At 47.3% G+C, this 22,346-nt stretch overlaps 1 protein-coding gene across 1 annotated transcript in view; it reads right to left on the bottom strand.

Annotated features, from left to right (window-relative positions):
- Positions 1 to 22,346, bottom strand: part of Gnptab (N-acetylglucosamine-1-phosphate transferase subunits alpha and beta) — a 77,249-nt gene that overhangs the window by 11,229 nt on the left and 43,674 nt on the right. Inside the window, exons 6-15 of the mRNA XM_051172644.1 lie at positions 19,604 to 19,668; positions 18,998 to 19,132; positions 8,604 to 8,765; positions 7,041 to 7,220; positions 6,670 to 6,840; positions 5,945 to 6,068; positions 3,996 to 4,199; positions 2,475 to 3,568; positions 511 to 710; positions 114 to 333 (exon numbers count right to left, since the gene is read on the bottom strand). Of these exons, the coding sequence (XP_051028601.1) occupies positions 114 to 333; positions 511 to 710; positions 2,475 to 3,568; positions 3,996 to 4,199; positions 5,945 to 6,068; positions 6,670 to 6,840; positions 7,041 to 7,220; positions 8,604 to 8,765; positions 18,998 to 19,132; positions 19,604 to 19,668 (2,555 nt within the window). The remainder of the gene's footprint in view (positions 1 to 113; positions 334 to 510; positions 711 to 2,474; positions 3,569 to 3,995; positions 4,200 to 5,944; positions 6,069 to 6,669; positions 6,841 to 7,040; positions 7,221 to 8,603; positions 8,766 to 18,997; positions 19,133 to 19,603; positions 19,669 to 22,346) is intronic.

Genomic DNA, 22,346 nt, shown 5'->3' with positions numbered 1-22,346 from the left:
GTTACTAGCCAACACATTAACTATTCAGAATGATCTTCACTTGAAATGTAGTAGAAAAAGAGGTAATTATTTTCACTTGACATGTCAGAAGCTTAAGGCTCAAATAATGTTACCTGCAAGCTTAAAGGCAAATCGTGAATTCTGGTAGCCAGCGTTCGGATTTCTCTGTCAGACAAGACACCAGATTGGTCTGTATCTACTTCATCAAAGACTTGAGAAATATTCAGGGGCTGAACTGCACTCATGAGGTAATAAAAGTAGGAGAAGGCGAACTGCATGTCCTCGGAGTGACGCACCTTGTGAAATGACGTCTTGTCAAATTCTTCAGGGAACCTGCCCAAATACAACACACAGAGCTAGGGCATCCCCAGTACCTACTGTATCGGGCATTTGTGAAAACAGGAAGTCTGTCTTCATGTTGTATTGATATGGCGTCTCTGACAAATCAAATACGAAGGCCATAGGCTCAGAGTACATAGGCGGGCACCACGGGCACAGCAGGAGACTTACATATCTTGTAGCTCGTGCATGACGATCCTGTCAATCATGTGGGGCATGTGTGCGGGGACTTTCCTGGAGGTGAATCCAAACTTGCTGTTCAGGATCTTATTGACGTATCGGAGTGAGTCTGCAAACGTATCTTTTAGTTGCCTCCCCGTATGTTTGCTATCTGTAAAGTATGCCAACTGTGTCTTCAGCGACTCTTCCTCCTGAAAGGAGAATCCGTGTAACTCAGCATTGTGTTTAGCCCAGCGTGGGTTCTGTTAACAGGAGATAAAGGTGCCACCGTGCAGTGTTACAGAATGTCAGCTGGTCATTACCAGTCCTTGAAGGGGAGTGGTGCGTATGCTGTTGGGTGTCTCTAAGGATCTTAAGGACAGCACCGGCTTGAAAATAACAGTGATGTCATGGGCCAGGAGTGCACCAAAAACTAGTTGCAGAAAACGGTGTATAATGTTTAGGGAAAATGAATTAATACAAATTTTGTCGTGCCTTAAATGTCAAGCTACTTTGGCTGGTAACAAAGGAGTGTGTATTTGAGTCTTGAATACGACTCAAAGAAACTGAGCCCACCGTATGACAGAGACAAAACCAGCTAGGTGGAAATAAATGGGCAAAGAAAACTGGCAAAGAATTTGTGTACACTTTAATAGAAGAAACTTTCTGTGTCCCAAACTGAAGAAAACGACCAGTGCTGGTTGGCGTGTGGCGCAGCACGCGTCCCTGTGCGTGGTAGGAGTGTAAAGTGGTGCCACACTTTAGGACACAAAGTTTTCAAGGATGAAACCTACCAATTCTACGTACGGGAATAAAAACTTAAGGGTGCAATATGTGAGAAAATGTGTTGAGCTGCTAGAGTTGTAAAACACTGCCAACGCCCAGCTGTTGGAAAGAAGAGAGAGGAACTGCCAAGGGCTCCTTTCTCACAGGCAGGGACATGCGGGTGGTGGAGTCACCACTGCAGGACAGAAACCCCATTGGTGGCACGCTTATGTACCTACAGAAAAGACTGGAAGGCCTCCCACTCATCGTTCTCAAGGAGGAAGATTCAAGAGCTTCCCTGGCTCTTGTACTGCTTGAAAATTTTACTAGTCTACAGTCAGTCAAACTTCTATACTTTTAGGAAAGCGTAAAAAGAAAACACAGGCAAGTACCTGTCACCTTCTACTCAATTAGCAAATGCCCAGTGTGCAAGGCAAACGGCTACCTCCCCGAAGTGCTGAGGAATAAGGCAAACTTCATCTTCTTCTTCACTGTCCAGCCTCGGCCACACAGCTGCTCTTGGCCTGTCGTCAACCCATGTAGGGTCAGCTCACGGGCCTTGGCTCCTGGAAGCCTTCCCTAATGCCTTGGGCAAAGCTGAGGCCGTCTCCCCACCCCACACACACCTTGCCTATGTCTCAGCAGAAGTATCTCATGGCCACAACTATCAGTTTTTAAACCTGTCCTTAGTGGCCGCTCAGGCTTCCAGAGCAGTGTGACTGTGTCTGTATTCCCCAGGGTTTATCACTGTGGCAGCACCCGGAGGAAAAATGACACCATGGCCCCGTATGACACTGGGGGTGGGGAGGTTGAGGGGGGGAGACATATGGATGGATGGGACGGGGACACAAAAGCCTTGGTTTTGAGGTTTGGCTTACACCGCTGGTTGCGCTGATGTTGGAGATACTAACCAACTTATCAGAACCTCAAGTTTTCTCAACAGTAAAGCTGGAATAGTACCAGAGCTACAGGCTAAGGAGGGACAGGATGTCAGCCTTGTTCCTCTTGCTAAAATCCTTACACGTTTTAAGTGGCATTTTTATTATTAGGGTTACTGGGGGAAAATTAAATGAAATCACCCAAGAAAAGCACTTATTTCAGTTGTGGTCACAGAAGAATGCTAGATAAATGGTAGTTACTATTGTAGAATCACATACAAAAGTTACTTATGTTCCTGGGCACGACAAAGAATGGGGCTGGGTCTAACTTACATCAAGAAGGTCTTGGAAATACTTTTTTTTCTCCCAAGGTAAAAAGCCTGGGTAACTCTGCGTGTGCTGCTGCAACCTTCTTCCGGGCACTATTTCATTCACAGCTACGCGGCTGTCAACGTTGCCCTCTGCTCTGTCTCTCTCCTCTTCTCTCCCTGTGAGCTCTGCTTTTGTCACGTGGCTTTCCAGGGGACTAGCCTGTGGTAAGAGGTTTTCTTTGGCTACACCCATGCCTGGTGCACGTTGGGCCTGAGTTTCCAACTTAAATCTTGCCTTGGTCTCCAAGACCAGGGCTGGAGTCAAATCATGGTCAGGACCGTTTACGTTCACTGTCCCGGCTGGGGACGTCCATCTCTCTGGTCTGTGTCCAGCAACAAAGCCACGTGGGCTTTCGTGAGAGGGCTTTTCCTGTGAGACCTCCAAGTTGTCGCGTGTCTCATCAGTCCTTCCGGCTTGCCGTCTTTCTTTAGCGTCCCGTGAGTTGCCCAGGTAAGAGCTCAGCAGGGCTGACTTGGACACGTTGTATCCTTTCAGAGTGAGGTCTCCCTGCTGCAGCTGAGAGTCCAACTCCCTCAGTTTCACCCGGGCCTCTTTCGGGAGGAGTGAAATGTTTACCAGTGGGATTTTCACCTCCTCTTGGAGTCTCCCTGTTGCATTTACCTCCGGTCTCCTGACCTTGGGGAAGCGTTTCCCTTCGGGTACATCTTCGAAGGGGATTTCCGCCTGGGGAAGAGGCGTCACTGGGCTAACCAAACTTTCATAGGCCTTCTGGGTTGTAGAATTCAGTTTTGGCACCTCCCTCGTGTCCACCTCTACTGTTATCTGGACTTTGACCTCTTCGTCATTTGAGTTTTGCAGTGTGAGATTAAAATGTATCACGGTCGCATTCATCCCACTGTGCAATATGAGGTGTATGGTTTTCCACTTGTTTGCAATGGATGCGTGTCGGATTATTGGATTGTCACTGTACGTACCTTCAATTCCTCTTCTGGCTATTTTTGCAAAGCTGAAATAAGACAGGTATTCACCTTTGGGGATAACGTAGTGAGTCTGGTTTGGGAGAAGAGTTACTTTGTACAATTCATGAAAATGATCTAGAGGGAAAAAAAAAAAACCACACATGGTATCTTTTTAATTAGGCACTTTTACTCGCTTTCCTTAACTCTCTGGGTTCAAGTTCTTATTTTCTAAGGGCGGCTTTAAATTCATTTTAAAATGCTCACAAATTTTAATACGAGGTTTGGCTATGCATACATACATGCACACACATGCATGTACACATGTATGTGTGTGTGGGCGCTCATCTTACCATCTGAGGTGTCCACAGCAATTTGCATGGAACGTTATCCCTGACTCAATATAGAGATGTGCCATGATTTTTATCAATAAATTTCAATGACTAATTTCAAACTTTTTTGCCTCGCTGAGAAGAACTACTTTAAATAATGACAGGCACCGAGTGCACCTCTTATTTGTGGGCTGAGCCCCTTGCTTCTAATGTTCCCACTGCAATAACCATACCTTGTCCGCAGTCACCAGCATCAAACCCACAGGACAAGACGTTGCAGGCTTGGTCACAGAACTTATCAGCGAGCCAGGAATTTGCACATCCTTGGTTACAGTACGAGACACTGTTTATCCCTCCACCGAAATGCCAGGGCTGTCCGACTCCAATATTCCCGGTACCCCCACCTCCTGCTGCGTAGCGACTCCCCCCACTGTTACCTGGAGAGAGGAGGAAAGAGGAGGCTTTGCTGGGCTTGCTGCTGGGAAGGGAGGCAGAAGAAGCCTCCCTGAGCCTTAAGGAAAACCCCCAAAGGGAGCAGCATCAGCTGGTAGAGGGCAGGCAGTGTGGTCAAGACAGGAGAGCAGAGCTGGGAAGGGGAAGATATGGTTCCAGGGACCATTGACTGTCAGAACTCCCCAAACCACATCCAGACAACAGGCATTAACTCTATCAAATGTTGGCGCTGACCAGGGCTACTTTGTACACCTGTGTCCTCTCCCTGTGGCTGCTTATAGTCTACAGAAGCGCACCTGACGGAGAACACTAAAGGACAGCCTGGACATTTTGTTTCCTCTGATAATTGGACACACTCACGAGCCCATTTCCTCATCTGGAACACCAGGATGATAATAACGTCTGTGAACTCTCTTCCTCAAAGCCCCGGATATTCAAGTGGGTAATGAATAATGTTCTAGGATTTAGTGCCTTAATGAACTGAAAGGTGGCGAGCAAACATTTTAAAAAGCACCAGCATCAAGTCCAAAGGTAACCGGAGATGTGCAGGGGTGGGTTGGGGTTGGGGAGGGGGAAGGGGGGAGGGGTGTAGAGGGGTGGGGTGGGGTGGGGTAGGATGTTAAGTGTTATATAGGTAAGAGCTGTTTATTCTGCAACTCTGATCATTTCAGGGCCTACTGCAGTTTCCTGCTGAAAGATGCTGCCATGGACCAGTGAGAGTAATCCTTAGCTTTATATAATTAAGAGTACTCTGGATGCTTTAAGTGATAAGGAAAGATAGTTCCAAGTGCGTGCAAATTTTCTGGGCAGAGGTCTGAGTCAGTGCTCTCTGGAGAAGCCAGTTTTACCTGCTCCAGATAAGGGGAAGCAACTCCCTCCTGCTTCCAGAAAGAACCCATAACATCCCACTGGCAGAACAGAATGATTATTTTGGCTCCATTTGGACACTTCAAAGCAACCCTGCACTGACAAGAGGCCCAGGGACAAGTGCCCTACTTTAAAAGCCCAGGCTCCCATCGGAGAGCTCTAGGACAGAGAAGGGGACAGAAGGCTTGGGGTCGGGAGGACAGAGGAAAGGCTTTTCTTTATTTTTCCTTTTGTCAGTTTAGCTCTGCGTGAATTAAAACCTAGTTCTCTGTTTCTCTACTGTCTTAATTTTGGCTAACAGTGCTCAGCTACTCTATACTTTCCCAAGCCTAGGGCCCTCTTTCCATTGGGAAGGGCGCAGAAGTGTAGAGCTCCCTCCCGCTGGAGAACCAGCACAGGCGGCCACATTCACCCACCCCACCCTGTTCTCAGTGTAACCACCTGTTCTTGGGACAAGCCTTCCCTAGAGCCCTGAGGAACAGAGACTGAGGAAAACCACTGCAAGGAGGAGTGAACCAATAGGTGGTCTCCTCCACTTGCTCCTCCCTGGGGGTGGGGTTGGGGGGTGGTGGTGTCAGGGGGGTGGGGTCGGGAGGGGGGGTGGGGAGAGCAATCTGTCTGTTGCCTCATCCCCAGGTGAAGGAGTACCCATGCCCTCTTCTCATTCTTTCGGTCCTCCCATCTGCAGGACCCCTAAACTGGAGAGGAGGACCAGAAGGCCCTACATCAGAGAAAGCATCCCATGAATCATCTGGGCCACGTGGACACGCTGACCAGTAATTCCTGGATGGTCGATTGTCGACCCCGTATTCTTAGGACTAAAGATGGGGAAGTGAACAGGTCACATTTAGCGGGTCCTCACCAGAGCAATCACCACCATCCCAGTCACAGGCTGAATTATTACAGGCCTTGTCACAGTAGCCATCTTTAATCCAGGAGCCTGGGCAGCCCTCTGCACAATTTGGCACAGGCCACGTCAGATAAACCTGTGATAAAGTCAAGGAGACAAACACAATCATTTTTGACACTTTGTGTTTTCTTTTTCGAGACAGCGTTTCTCTGTGTAGTCTTGGTTGTCCTGGACTCACTTTGTAGACTAGGCTGGCCTTGGACTCACAGCGATCCGCCTTCTTAAAGGCGTGTGCCACCACTGCCCGGCTCTCACTTCCCACTTCTTTTTTTTTTAAGATTTATTTTTATTATTTATATACTATTCTGCCCACCACAGGAAGACACCAGCTCTCATTACAGGTGGTTTAAGCACTATGTTAAGCTAATTTTCTATGTTGGTCGTTTTGTTGTCTCTCTTAGCTGCACTTCCGTTGCAAAGTGGCTTTGCTATAGCAGAAAACAGAAAGATCCAAGGAGAAAAAAAGGTATGTGTATGTGTGTGTGTGTGTGGGGGGGGGTTCTGTTTATCTGGCACTGAAGGAAAGCAATTTCCCACCGTAGTTTTCTTATTGCCTAACTGCTGACTTGGAAGTCATAAGTGTTTATTTGCTAACGCTTAGATATAGATATGTACACACAGATTTCCTCATCTCCTAGGGATTGTCTAGCTAGGTGCCCACCCATCTTAGCACTTACCTTTTGACCTTTGGAGTGACTGTAAAAATCATCCGGCCAAACATCCTTACCAAACATGACATCATCGTTTAGATAAATGAACTTCTGTGACAGCCCCTCGATGCGATGGATATGGCTTTCAATAGCAGGCGAACTGAAAGTGGGGAGGTGGCTCAGATTTCGGAAAATGTCCTTTTAACAGAAAACACACACGGAGGGTAACTATGAGTTGTGTTGGTTTGGTCGGGCGTTTAGAAAGAGGGAAGGGGAGAGACTGCGATCATTCAGAAGGCACACATGGAGTCGGAGAAGGTGCGGGCCATGAAGAGGTCACCCACTGTACCACACTGGAGGGGAAGCCACAGCCTTGCGATCCCTGCAAAGTCACCCACCTGGTGGGTTACTATTGTCACTCGAGGGTTGTCAAGGTTCAGCCAGGATGGAATCTGCCCGTTGGTGACAATGAAAATATTCCGTACCCACGGGGCGTGCCTTTCGACAGAGCGCAAGGAATACCTCAGCTCTTCGTTATCTTCGAAGCGGCTGGCAGACACATCTTCATCCTGCTTGGACTGGGGGGTGGGAGAGGTACTTGAGACATAAAGTCATGAAGTATCTACCCTAAACCCACGGCTCTGTCCTGACCCTTGCCTGCTCTGCTCTAGCCTGACACAAACTGGAGTCATCTGAGGAGGGGACCTCAACTGAGAAGACTCTCCATAAGATCAGGCTATAGGTAACTTTGTTAGAAACTTTCGCCGACCCCCCTCTCTCATTTTTTCCATTTGTTTGTTTTTCGAGACAGGGTTTCTCTGTGGAACTTGCTTTGTAGACCAGGGTGGCTTCAAACTCACAGAGATCCACCTGCCTCTGCCTCCCAAGTGCTGGGATTAAAGGCGTGCGCCCTTCCCCGACTCCAACCACCATCCTACAGGACTTTTCTTAATTAGTGAACCATGGAGGAAGGTCTAGCCCAGTGTGGGTGATGTCATCCCTGGGCTGGTGGTCCTGGGTTCTATAAGAAAGCAGGCTGAGCAAGCCATGGGGAGCAAGCCAGTAAGCAGCACCCCTCCACGGCCTCTGCATCGGCTTCTGCCTCCAGGCTCCTGCCCAGACTTCCTTCCATGAAGAACAAAGTATAAGGCAAATAAGCCCTTTCTTCCCTAAAGTGCATGGTGTTTCATCACAGCAGTAGAAATCCTAACTAACTAAGACAGGGGTTCTGGCCGACCTCTGTGTACTTGTGCGCGCATGGTTCTGGCTGATCTCTGTGCACTTGTGCACGCATGGTTCTGGCTGACCTCTGTGCACTTGTGCATGCATGGGTGTGTGTGCTCTTTATTATACGTTACACAAAGGGTCTCATCCCGATTGGTCTTGTGGGCCTGGAACTCACTACATGGACCAAGGCTGGCCTTACCCTCACAAAAATGTGCCTGCTTTTGCCTCTAGAGGCCTGGGATTACAGACATATATGCCATCCAGCCTGGCCAATGCTTTATTTTTATTTACATTTAATGCGTGAGTATGTGTATGTGTGTGTGGGTACCCTTGGAGGCCAGAGAAGGCGTGAGATTCCTTGAGGCCAGGAGGTTATAAGCTGTCCAGTGTGGCTGCTGAAGCCAAATTTGGGTCCTCTGGAAGAGAGCAGGAAGTGCTGCTAACAGAGGGACCACCTCTCTAGCCTTGTTCTTTTCTTTTTTTTAAAGGTTAATTTAAAAATAAATCTTTTTTTTAAATGTTTATATATGCCAGAAGAGGGCACCAGACCTCACTATAGATGGCTGTGAACCATGTGATCGCTGGGAATTAAATGCAGGACCTTTGGAAGTGTGCTCTTAACCTCTGAGCCAACTTTCTTCAGCCTACGGCTCTCACTCTCTCGACAGAGCTACTCTGACAGAGGCAGGCCTTCTGAGTCCCTGAGCTGAGCAGCAGAAGCCTCCACCCCTTACCTGGCTGATGGCGCTCAAGTCCCACAACAGATAGGCAGGGCTGATGGTCAGCTCCTTCCCATTGATGGTCATGTTCTTCTTGGTTTGCTTGGTCAGTTCTTGGAAACCTCTGGGGTTATTCAGTTTTAGAAGAGCAACACTGGCCTCGGAATATAGCTGCAACTGACAGGGGACAAGAGACTTGCATGGGCACCTGGACCTCAACAAATAAACACAGATATGCCTTTATCTTATTTTATTTTAATTTTTTGAGACAGTTTGAGAGGTCTAGACTGACCTTAAACTCATGGCAATCCTGCCTTCCCAAGTGCTGAGATTACAGGTGCGAGCCATCATGCCCAGCTTTTTAACTTTTAGTATTGAGATCACGGGTCCAAAGTATTGCCCAGGTGAATGCAGTGGGGAAGAGGAGGGGACACTGTGGACAGGGCACCTTGGGCGTCACTGGACAGCTGTAGACACTCCTCAATGCCACAGGGACTCTAGATCTCCTGAGGTCAGACTCTTTTATGAAATCCTCCTAACTCTTCAGAGTTGGCGTAAATGTTTTGGTTTGGTTTTGGCTTTTTGTTTGTTTTACGAGACAGGGATACTCTGTGTATAGCCCTGGATGTCCTGGACTCACTCTATAGACCAGGCTGGCCTTGAACTCAGAGAGATCTGCCTGCTTCTGCCTTCCAAGTGCTGGGCATGTACCAGCTGGGCTACACAGAGAAACCCTGCCTCTAAAAGCAACAAACAAATAAAACAAAAACAAACAAACAAAAGGCATGTGCCACCATGCTCATTAAATGTTTGATTTTTCGGCAGGGCATTGTGCACATGCCTTTAATCCCATCACTCGGGAGACAAAGGCAGATTTCTCTGAGTTTAAGGTCATCCTGGTCTACAGAGTGAGTTCCAGGACAGCCAGGGCTCTGTGAAGAAACGCAGTCTCAAGGTTTAAAAAAAAGGGCAGGGCGTGGTAGCACACACCTTTAATCCCAGTACTCAGGAGGCAGAGGCAGGCGGATCACTGTGAGTTCATGGCCAGCCTGGTCTACAAAGGGAGTCTAGGACAGTCAAGTCGGGAAACCCTGTCTCAAAAAAACAGAAACAGAGAGAGGGGGTGCGGAGGGAGAGTGAGAGAGATATCATCGGCCAGTGTCAGAGCAAGAAAATCACTCAGCGTGGCTGGAGAGCAAAGCAGGAGCCAGGCTTCCACCAGGTCCTGTATGGAATTTTCATGGCATGCCTCCTACAGAGTCCCAAGCCACCACAGAGAAACACAGTTAACTATCCCTGAGAGGCTAGGCATTTCCATTTTGAAATGAACAAAACAAAACACCATATCTTTTAAAAAAAAAAAAAAAAACACTGTTAAGCCAGTAAATATATGTGTTTGTTATTGCTGCTGCTGTCTTACTGATAAAGGGAGGAACCGGGCAGAGTGTGTGGCTCAGGCTCAGTGCTTGACTCTCGTGCATAAGACCCTGGCTTCCAAGCCAGCCCCAGCAATGTACAAAGAAAGACAACCTGAGAACAGTAGTAAAAGAGCCAAAGACTCACGGCACTATTTCAAAATGATAACTAATTGTATTTCATAATTTGTATTAAGAACTGCAACAGGGGGGCTGGAGAGATGGCTCAGTGGTTAAGAGCACTGCCTGCTCTTCCAAAGGACCTGGGTTCAATTCCCAGCACCCACATGGCAGCTCACAACTGTCTGTAACTCCAAAATCTGACACCCTCACACCAATGCACATAAATTAAAATTACATAAATTAAAAAAAAAAGAACTGCAACAGGAAAATTATTTTTAAATTATCAACCTTTAAAAATGCACTTTAAAATCAGTAATTTTATTTATTTTAATAATTTTAAAAGTGTCACTCGTGTGTTTTGTGGGAGGGAGGGGGTGTGTGTGCCACAGTGCAGGTGTGACAGTCAGAGGGCAACTAGCAGGAGTCTGTCCTCTCCTTCCAGCATGGGACTTGCTAAGAGGACCAGATTTAGTCCTAAGGTCAGGCGGCAAGTACCTCTGCCCACTAAGCCAACTTGCCAGCTCATACTAGCAACCGCCTAGGGCTGTCTTCTAACTACCTCACCAAAAACCAGAAAGAGGTTCTCTCACCAAAACCACAGAATAGAGATTAAAAAGGAAGAAACTTTAAAAGAACATTTTAAAAGGGGCAGGGTAACGAACATGCAGTAACCTCAGCTGTCCACTAGGTGGCAGCCCAGTCCTGCTACTCTTGATTCCTTGTAGTAGAAGCTTCTTTTGCTGGGAAAGGATCTGCGATTTTCCTCGATGCTGGATTATTTTTTGTTTTTGAGCAAATGTCATGTTGATTTTTGGTACGGGTTAAATAGCTGTGGTTTCTAGTCAAGGATGGAGTTCTTAGCTGGAACTCCTAATGATTCTGCTACCAGCTCTGAAAAGCAGGACCGCGGCCCTCTCTGTGTGTCCGGTTTGAGCAGTGCTAGGGACCCAACCCCAGGCCTCTGGTCTGCTATGCTGCCATCTGACCTACCGAGCTCTATCTTCAGCTTTCAAAGATTTCTGAAATATCACTAAACATGTTTCTGCCATTTGCACTATTTAGAAAGTAGAATTCTTAGCACTTATGAGAGAGAGAGAGAGAGAGAGAGAGAGAGAGAGAGAGAGAGAGAGAGAGAAATCAAACAAAAAGCACTGATGGTGGTGCTTTTAATCCCAGTACTCAGCAGAGGCAGGAAGCCCTCGTGAGTTTGAGGCCAGCTTGGTCTATAGAGTGAGTTCCAGGACAGCCAGAGATACACAGAGAAACCCTGTCTCAAGAACAAAACAAAAACTAAAAAAGCAAAACAAACAAACAAACGAAAAGAAAAACATGGAAGATGATGATTCTGCAGTACCAACTCTGGCCAAAATGTAATTATTTATGACCATCTCAATAGCATAAAATTGGTTTTCAAAGCTGAGCATGGTGGCACATGCCTATAATCCCAGTACTTGGGAGGCAGAGGCAGGCAAGTTCGAGGCCAGCCTGGTCTACAAAGTGAGTCCAGGACAGTCAAGGCTACACAGAGAAACCCTGTCTTTAAAAAAAAAAAAAAATTAGTTTTCATCTTTGATAAAAAGGTAAAATTACATGTATACCAAAGAATTATTTGAAAATAAATTTCCTGGGCTGGCAAGATGTCTCAGTGGATAATGGCACCTGCCAGCAAGCATGTGTGACATCACAAATTTGATTCGCAGGATCAAAATTTTTCCTTATAATTTATTATCAGTAAGCATGTATCTATTTCCTGTATCTATATATGTAGACTCATGAACAAACTTCACAGGTCACAAGGATTGTGGGCGGGAAGGTTGAGGAGGCTCTAATCCAGAGATCAGAGGCCTAGGTGCTGCTAACATCCTTGGAGTGCAGGACACCTGCACTGGGGTAAGACTGTCAGGCAGGCAGCAAGCAAATCTGTTCCAGAACAGCACATCCCAGAGCAAGGCAGAGCTTTCCTGTAAGACGTACACCGCCAGCAACTTTTTAAAGGACTGAGAATTTCTCAAGATACAGCTTGCCTTTAAATTTGGGCTGATTTGATTTGTATGTTATTAAGAAGCCTTTGGGAAGCTAATTTTGCCGTGGTGATGACAATTAAAGACTCACAGTTGGGAGAGAGGCGGGGGGGGGGGGACAGACAGACAGACAGACATAGTAGGCTTCAGTGACAACTCCTACCCTACCCCCAAAAGTGACAGCCTAGACAAGAAAAAGCCATTGGAAAAGAACTCTTAAAAATTATAAGGATGCTGAGGTGGAGCTCTCCATGGTTGATGGCTTCTTGTGGGATGGGGAAGGATCCAATTTTATTTTATTTTCTTTTTTTTAAAGTCAGGGTTTCTCTGTGTAGCCATGGCTGTTCTGGACTCGCTTTGTAGACGAGGCTGGCCTTGAACTCACAGTGATCTGCCTGCCTCTGCCCCCGAAGTGCTGGGATTAAAGGCGTGCGCCACCACTGCCAAGCTTGACCCAGTTTTCTTTAAGGCGCTGGCCACTGGCAGTCTGACCATGCTCCAGTGAGTATGGGGTAACACCAATAGAACTTGGGTTTTGTTGTTTCTCTCTCTCTTTTCTGGGGGTGTGGGAGGTCACAGGATAGTGGAGGGGTCGGGGGGGGGCAAACCTAGGAGGACAGGGATGTGAATGTGATCGTGGGGTGTATTATGTGAAATTCCCAAATACAAATATGTTGAGAAAAGAAAAGGAAGTCTTCAGGATAAAACCACTTCTGCTACTGCTAACTGAAAACCAAGCTAGCAGCACCTTTTACTGATTTGATATATGATGGCTGCTAGGCTTTAAGATGCCCAGATGGTTGTCCCGAAGCTAAAGCTAGTTCCATGTTGTTGCTTCAGCTGCAAAAGGGGAGGTCGTGCATTGAAAGCCATGGAAGTCCCTGTTAGCAATAGTATTACATGGCCAAGAATCTTCTATCTAAAATGCTCGGGACCAAGCAAGAGGGCTATTTGTTTATTTTGGGTTTGTTTGTTTGTTTGTTTGTTTTTGAGACAGGGTCTTACTGTATAGCTTTGGTGTGGCCTGGCCTGGAACTTGCTATGGGGTCCAGGCTGGCCTTGAACTCAGATTCACTGGCCTCAAGGCGTGCACCACTATGCCACTGTGCCTGTTTTGTTTCAAGACTGGTATGATGGCACATGCCTTTAATCCTAACTGTTGGCTCTGTTTTTTAACAATTAAACTTTATTATACAACCCAACTAGCTTGCACAAAAGGGAAAAAAAGATTAAAGGGAAACAAGAGTGAACCTTCCAGTATTCGTTCCACGGGACGGGTCCCTAGGTGTCTCTGGCCTGTGCGCTGGTCCAGCCTGTTTGCTGATCCATGTGGGCTCAAGCCCAGTCTGAACCTGCTGCTCCTCTTTCCTCTCCACCTGCCAGTCTCTCATGTTTAAGGGGTGGTCTCCGCCTCCCATTGAGGGTCAATTAGAAACACAATAGTCCAGGTGGAGTCCCTTGGTCCCCTTCTTGAATTCTAGGCCCAAGATGGCTTCACCCAGTCTATCTCAAGGTTAATCTCAGGGAGTATCCGTGGTGTGTCCAAGGGCAAAGCCCACCAAGATTGCTTTCACCTGTGACAAAGCTTACAGTCCTTCCCACACCTAACACTCAAGGAGGCACAGGAGGGTGGAGCCTAGTCTACACAGTGAGCTCTAGGCTAGCTAGGGCTACATAGTGGGACCCTGTCTCAAAAAAAAAAAAAAAAAAAAAAAAGTTCCAAATATTTACATCTATGTGGGGGCTGAAACTCAAGTCTAAAACTGACATTTATATTTCATGTACCTTATACACATGGCCTGAAGATAATTTAAGATATTCTAAATAATTCTGTGTGTGAAACAGTTTCCTATGAGGACAGGTACCTAGTTTTACACTTGTGGTGGTCATGTTGGTGCTCAGAAAGTTTTGAATTTTGGAGTATCTTAGACTTCGGATGTTCTAGTTAGAGATGTTTAACTGGTGGCACCATTTTTGGTGCCCTTAAGCAGGTCCTGAATAGAACTGAGAAGGGGCAGAACGTGAATGTGGGCGAGTCACTAAGCTGTTAGCATCTGGTCTAGACTCCCCTCCCTCCCTAACTGATAAGCTTAGCTAGCCTTCAGTACAGAACTAGTGCACACTTAGTCTGAACCACGCAGGCCTCCCCGACTCCACGTGTGCACTGGATACTTTTTGTGTCACTGTGCCGTGATGCCTGACGGGAACATCTTAAGGAAGGGAGGAAGGATCTACTGCGGCTCACTGCTTGAAGGAGCTGTCCATCGTGGTGCAGAAACGATGACATCAGGAATGTGAGATTGCCTGTTCCCTGTCTCAGCTTACCAGGAGGCGGAAACAAACAGGAAGCCAGGCTGGCCTGTGAGCTCCCTGGTTACCCACTTCACCCATCTCCTGAAGGTACCACAACGCTCATAATAGCGCTACCAGCTGGGACCTGGATGTTAAAAACACAGGCGCCTTTGAGGCACGTTTCTATCCAAGTCATAGTGGGGCCCCTCCGTGGTTATTCATTTATTACTCACCACTCAGGACCTGCCCAGTATGTGACTCCTGTGCTTCCAAACAAGGTTTAAATACCTGAGGGCAGGGCACACACGTGCACACATGTGCACGCATGCACGCTCGCAGGCAGGCAGGCACGCACGCACACACGGACTCCTGCATACCCACTCAGCATTGGCATCACTGGCTTACACTTACTGGGAGCACTTCCTTGTGAACTCGGATAATTTCCCATCCGCCCCTCACATGTTGTAGGACAGAATAAAAACAAACCCAAGAGTAAATGGACGCACCCCAGCGTGCATGAACACGTCCCCAAACCACGGAAGGATTGGTAGTGGACTGAAAATAAAGACAATGGGTGGCTTAGCAAGAGAAACTGTATTTGTCACATCTAAAAACTCTACCGATAAATTCATAGGTAATAAGGCTTCTTGAAACAGAAAACCTGAGAGAGGGCTGTTTGTTATATAGGATGAGAGTGGATGCAAAGCGCGTAGAAATTCAAATCCATTCTAAGTCCAGCGCTTCCTAGTCCCACTCCACCCTTTAGAGCCACACAAAGCATGGGCCTTCAAGCAGGACACGTGAAGGCTAGGGTGTGTGCATAGGTGAACCTCTGCACCCGGCATCATCACAGGACCCACAAGCGTCCCCTCCTGGCCCGAGGCCTGCACACTATGAGTGTCCTGTAGGAGTGTGTGGAAGGACAGAGATGATGCTCCAAGATGCAGCCTGTGATGCTGGACACAGCCGGGCCCTCCCTGACTGACTTCTGGACTACAGGCCTCAGCAAAGGCCTCCTGGGGGGGGGGGGCAGCTCGGGAGCATGAGGCGATCAAGCTGCTCACGTCCTCAAGTCCAGTGTCTTCTGCGCAAAACTGCAAACCGATCTCGTTTTCTCCCACCGCATTTGGTGTGGCTGATACCATCACTGCCACCTTCGCTGTGTCCACCCGGCTCCTCTCTCCGTCTTCCTGCTTCCCAGCGGCTTCTGGACATATGCTTTTGAGTACCTTTCAGATGTTTGGGGAACTACTCCCATCACTGGCATCCCATGGGAGGAGGCCCTTGAACAGGACTGTCTTGCAGGACGGAACTAGTTTCCTCGCCTCCAGCTTCCTCCTGCCTAACACCTACCGCTCCTGTCCCTACTCTGCGCCTTACACATAGACCAGATTGTCGCCATCTTCTTCCTGCTGCAGCTCCCCATGCCTCCAGGATAAGGTCCAGCAATCTCGCCTGACCTCTCTTCCCCATCCCTACCTCTATGGAAACCTGTGACAATCTGGCTCTGACACTCCCCAGACACGCTCTCTACTTCTAAGACCGGGCTGTCCTCTCTGCACTGGCTTCTCAACCCAAGAACAGTGGCTGTGTTTAGGGACCAGCTAAGCTGCACCGCCTGTCCTAACTCCTAATGTGCCTAAAGCCCAGGTGTTCTTGGGCACTTTTATATTACTATTTGGAAATCATAACGTCCCAAGGAAAAGCTTTAATACCCTCGGTTCTCCCTCACGCAGTCCCAGGCAGGTAGGAGATATCAGACAAAAGTCATCTAGGTGGACTGAGAACCTATGATAGGAAACACTACTCTCAGAAGAAACGTAATACAACTAGAAGGCAGAGCCTAAGGGGCTAGGAAACGGCTCCACGAGAGTATGAGGACCTGAGTTCAAATCCCCAGAGCCCATGTACAAGCTGCGCATGCCTGTAAGTCTAGCATTTGGTAGGATGCAGGGAGACAGGCAGATTCCCTAGAGCTTGTTGGTCAAGCGGCCTGGCCACCTGGTGAGGTCAAAGACTTAATGAGAGATTCTGGCCAACAAAACAAAACACCAGAGGGAGAGTGATCAAGGAAGCCGTCTGACGTCAACCTCTGGATTCCACATGCACCGACACCCACACACGTACACTCACGCTCACAAGAACAAGTATTGCACTCTCTCCACAACACACACAGATCTGAAGAACTGGACTCAAATGTCACCACATCTGTTCTTCCTGGCTCTCAATTTCTCTGGCAACTCAAGTCACCATGACACTTTACATCCACCTGCATGCACCACGCACCTGGTCACCCAGGAATAGTTTGCGGAGGCCCGCTGCTATTTGAAATTGTCACCTTTGTCAGTGTATACCAATCACCCACAGGCACGTCAAGTGTTGTCAGTGCTGAGGGGCAGGTGGGGTACAGCACAGCAGGATGTGACGTGTCCATGCTGAGGGGCAGGTGGGGTACAGCGCAGCGGGATGTGACGTGTCCATGCTGAGGGGCAGGTGGGGTACAGCACAGCAGGATGTGACGTGTCCATACTTGAGTGTAAGATGGAGAGGCAGAATGAATTCCTAATTTCATTATAAAAATTTATTAATGTGGACTTACAGAAAAATAATCAAGAAAGTCATTCTTCCTATAAAAGGAAGATGAGCTGGCCGTGAAACGACAAATGTACACGAGTCTGTAACTCTGAGACGAGCAACTAAAAAGCCACGAAATAGAAGTTAGTCTAGCTGGGCGTGGTGGCGCACACCTTTAATCCCAGAACTCGGGAGGCAGAGGCAGGCGGATCACTGTGAGTTCGAGGCCAGCCTGGTCTACAAAGTGAGTCCAGGATGGCCAAGGCTACACAGAGAAACCCTGTCTCGAAAAACCAAAAAAAAAAAAAAAAAAAAAAAAAAGAAGTTAGTCTATGGTTTTAATTGCTCAAATCAGTACTGAAAGTCCCTCGGGGGAAGCAGGAGGTGTGGTATCTATTTTAGAGTAACTGCAGATTCACCCCAAGTTCACCCCAAATACAGCTGAGTGCTGTTCCAATCCGTACAAGAAAGGCAAACTAACTGGTTGCACTTCCGGAACGCCTACCATATAGTTCAAATGCAAGGAAGAAAAACTACAAGGGACAGCTGGGCACAGTGGCGCATTCCTGTAACCCCAGTATGTGGGACGCAGAAGTGGGAAGCTTCCAAGCTTGAAGACAGCCTCATCTACACAGCAAGCTGCAGGCCAGCCAGAATGACACAGCAAGACCTGTCTCAAACAAAAATGAAGAGGAGGAGGAGGAGGAAGGAAGAGAAAAACGGACCAACACATAAAGCAAGCTAGCTATGAGCGAGATAGGAAACAAAGAAAAACGAGGCATCATTCACATCACCGTTTTCTTACAAACGCGACACATGGCACCTTAACCCGTAAAACCCAGTGAAAGGAAAAAGCAGTGACTCAAAGGGAGCTTTAGGGTGGAGTGGCTGACGTAAGAACTGAGTAAGAGCCCCCTTACTCTATCACCCCCACCTTCTCCATGCTCTCACAAACTGTTAGATGAAAAAAAAAAAAAAATAGGGGGAAGAAGTAGGAATCAAGCAAGCTAAACCTAGTGGCAGAATTCCACAAATTCAAGAGCCAGATCCCAACAGTTGCAGAGGCAAGGACTCTATGGCCTCTTCTCTAGAGAGAAGATGCTCGCGTTTACCCCTTGGAATGTTACAACACCAAGATAGAAGGCCAACTGGAAACATGAACTGTGTCCTGAACCTACCAGGCAAATGATTCAGAGAACAAGAAATGTTCAGGAAAAGGCTGGTCACCAGCCAAGTCAATCCTCAGAAACAGAATGGGCAGGGCTAAAGGGTAAGAAATACATTTATGTCCTAAACCCATCAATGGCTGGATTTGCTATCAATCAGAGTATCATATTATTAAACATTATAAATATCGGAAATATGACCCTTTATGAATGAAAGCTTTCACAAATATGCAGTTCAGAGTACTTAGTACTTTTATGGCTTTCCCCAACACACACACACACACACACACACACACACACACACACACACACACTTAATGACAAATTATAAAAATAGCAATTTCAGAGCTTGGTTTGAAGGTGCAGATCTGTACTACTAGCACTTGAGAGGCTGGGGCAGGAGGAAGTTACAAGTTTACCATCAACCTTGCTGTAGGGTAAAACCTAGTCTCAAAACACAGTCTCGAAACACTGACCGCTTTTCCGGAGGTCCTGAGTTCAATTCCCAGCCAACTACATGGTGGCTCACAACCATCTATAATGATATCTGGTGCCCTCTTCTAGTATACATGCAGGCAAAACACTGTGTATATATGATAAATAAATAAATAAATTTAAAAACAAACAAACAAACAAAACGAGTAAGCAAGGAGGACCTCCTGTGCAGATTTACCATTCTGACAGCATACTGTGGCAGGGCAGAGTTAGCCTTTTGTAACTGTTGGCGAAACTTTGGACAAAGTGCAAAGTGGGTCGTGACATAAGGGTCACACGTGAAATGAGATGTGCCGTGCTGGTGGCTCCGGTTCTGTTCTTACCAGTTTTATTTTGGAAGACAGATTTTCTGGCAGTTTTGCCTTCAGCTGGCTTGTCTCCTTGAACGTGGGTGGGAATCCGCTCAGGAACACCAAGTCGCGCATCAGCACTAGGCCTGGGACTTCTTTGTCTGTTGTCTAAAATGAAAGGTAAAGACGCAGCTTGCCTCCCGTATCACAGAGCTGGTGAAAACTCAGCAGAGAAGCTGGTGCGCTCCCGCTGTGCTCCACGGCCTTCAACTTAAAGAGTACCACCCTAGCTGGGCACTCACCTGGCTTCAACTTAAGAGTACCACCCTAGCTGGGCACTCACCTGGCTTCAACTTAAGAGTACCACCCTAGCTGGGCACTCACCTGGCTTCAACTTAAGAGTACCACCCTAGCTGGGCCCTCACCAACACCCATAAGCTAGCTTCAGAGAAAAGGTTCTTAAGGAGCAGAGCACAGTGGCCCAGACTGCAGTCCCAGCATTCCTAAGGCAGAGGTGAGAATATTGCAAGGTCAAGGCCAGCTAGGACTACACTGTGAGACTTCAGGTAAGGAGCTTTCTTATTCATACTTTTATTCTAGTCCAGTGCAAAACGGGCAATTAGATTTAAAGTGACATACCAAGTAGGCTCTCCAGACTGTCTGCTTGCTGCTTCCTTTAACCAGTCCAGCATGGGCATCTTCAACTACAACAGACAATGCAAGAGGCAAGCGTACGTTTAACAGATACCCACCTATGCTCCCTGGCAGAACACTCCCTGGCAGGGAGCTCTTAAAGTAGCATAATACATGGTTCCCAAAAAAAGTAGTTAGAGAAGGTAAAACCATCACATTTGACAAAGGTGGCACCATGGAAGGAAAGCCGAGCATAACTACACACTCAATCCTGCACAGCCACGAGATCCACGCAGGCCGTGGAAACGTGCAGTGCTCTGTGGGAATAAACAAACTTAAGCTGGACCACAAGGAAGAAATGGAGGTGCGGGGGGTGGGGGGCGTAGAAAAACATCCCATATAGAAGAGCAAACCTGGATGAGAAAACGGAAAGCATCATTTGACTGTCTGACTACAGTAAAACCTCTGGGGCCGTCAGCACCAGCAGATAAGAGCAGCCAGATGAGGGAAGGGGCCTTGAACAACAGGCAGAGGTATTTACGGAAAAGAAAGCAGCTGCCTTACACGCCACGTTCCAGTAAAGAGCAGCTTTCCCACAAGGTGATGTGGAACACGGCTGGCGCTGGCGGGCTCTCAGCTGCAAGAGGAGTACGGGGACACGTGACCCAGCGAAGGCGCTGCTGACACCCAGCATCTGCCTCCTGAGTCTTTAGTGGTAAAAACTGAATGGTTGAGATTTTCATTTTTTTTTTTTTTTTTTAACAGCAACAGCTGGTAAATTGGAGAATTTGAACAGGTTTGGTACGTGCAAAAATATATCCACGCACATAAAATCTCACCAAAGTCTTCACAGTGTTCTTACACCACCTTTATTTTTAAGAGACATAAAGGCTAGAAACTCAGGAGAGAGTTCTGACTGAAGGAATCACTCAGCTGTAGCCACCCTGGAAAAAACACCTGAGTGCTTTGCCACGGTTCTTGTCTCTATGAATTGGACATCAAAACAAAGTTTTGAAAGATATGGGAAACGTGTTTGTGAAATTACAGACAAAGCTGACAGGGATTTTTTTTTTTTTCTTTTTGGACAGGTTTTCTCTGTGTAGCCCTGGCTGTTCCGGAACTCTCTGTAGACCAGGCTGGCCTCAAACTCATGGAGATCTGTCAGTCTCTTGCCTCCCGAGTGCTGGGACTAAAGGTATGCACCACCATAGCCCAGTGTGATTTCTTATCCTAGATGACAGACTAACAACTCTCCAAACTTGTGGTTGCTTACAGCAGTGCATCAAATCTAGCAAAATACAGTCTTCTACAAAGGTATAATCTGTAAAGGGGCACCACAAGCCAATTATACAAACAGTCATCACGAGAGGTATTCACCAAGAAAGCTGGGTGAGCAGGCCTTCAAAATTGGCAGAATCCAAACGCTTGTCACTTCCCACGCACTTCTGCTGAGGCACACTCACTTCTGCCTGGATTACGACAACTGTTCTCCCTCCTCAGTCTATTCTCTCTACACACAGCAAACTGATTTGTACGGAACAGGAGTCAGACTGTAGCTCCGGTGATCCCCCTTGCACTAGAGGCTAAAGACTGGGTTCGATATGGCTACCGTGCCCTTGATTCCCAACTCTCCAGGCTCGTTCTTCTGCCTATTTTTTCTTATGCGGCGTCTTTCACTCATGCCAGCCTCCTGCGCCTGCAACATGGTAGCCGCATTCCTGCCTTTGCAATAGATAGTCGACCTCCCTGGTAAGTCTTTAGGCAGTTAGTTAGTTAGTTAGTTGCATCTCGTTAAAAAATCACCCTATCACAAAGCCTGTCCCTTCCACTCCATTTAGAATTTTCACCCTTTTCTGACTGCCATTTCCTTTTCCACTATCCCCACTTTAGTTTTTCTCTGTCCCAGGGTTTTTCTGTCCTGGACTCACTTTGTAGAACAGGCTGGCCTCGAACTCACAGCGATCATCTGCCTCTGCCTCCCAGGTGCTGGGATTAAAGGCGTGCGCCACCACGCCTGGCTTGTAGCATTATTTTCTACAGAGCAAATCAGTTGCTTATCTGTTAACTATTTGCCAATTCAGGGCAGAAAATACTGCCATCTGCTCATCTGCTGTATCTCCATCACCGAGGACAATGCCTGGTATGTTCTAGGCATGTAACAAAACACTGTTAAGTGGGCACGCCTGCTCTCCCTGCAGAGCAAGACACAGGAAATACAAAGGTCATGTCCAGGTTGGCACTCTTCCCATAGTGAGCTTACTATATCCCGAGAACTCACAGCTCAAGAGTGAAAGGAGCATCATGGGAAGGAATTAAATCCCCGCTCTATGTGCACTGGAAACACATTTCATCTGTGAGAGACCATGAGGGAGCCATTTGTAGCTATTCCTAAAAGCCAGTTTAGTCTAGATGCAAAATGAGCCGCCACAAGAAGGCATTGGTTCTTATAACTCAAGGGATGTAAGCTTGACTGGAAAAGCCACTTTGCTTTGGAGTCCCAGGAGCAGGCTGCAGGGCTGGACTGAGACATGGCTGACCACACCTCTTGTCTGCAAGGGGAGGGGCTTGTACGCAGAAAGGTCAGAATTTCCTTCCACGGAAACACAAACTAGGAACCTAGTTGTGGCACTCTTTCCAATATAGACTGGTGTGTGGCAAAGTTTTGTCTCAAACAATAAATTATTCAGGATGCCGTAAACTCCCATGCAATTGTAGTTAAAATATGAGATAGATCCCGAATACCGTGGAG

Source organism: Acomys russatus, chromosome 31 (assembly GCF_903995435.1).
Source record: "Acomys russatus chromosome 31, mAcoRus1.1, whole genome shotgun sequence".
In the NCBI taxonomy this organism is placed as follows: domain Eukaryota; kingdom Metazoa; phylum Chordata; class Mammalia; order Rodentia; family Muridae; genus Acomys; species Acomys russatus.
The sequence above is the reverse complement of the archived record's forward strand: the minus strand, read 5'-3'. Positions and strand labels throughout refer to the sequence as shown.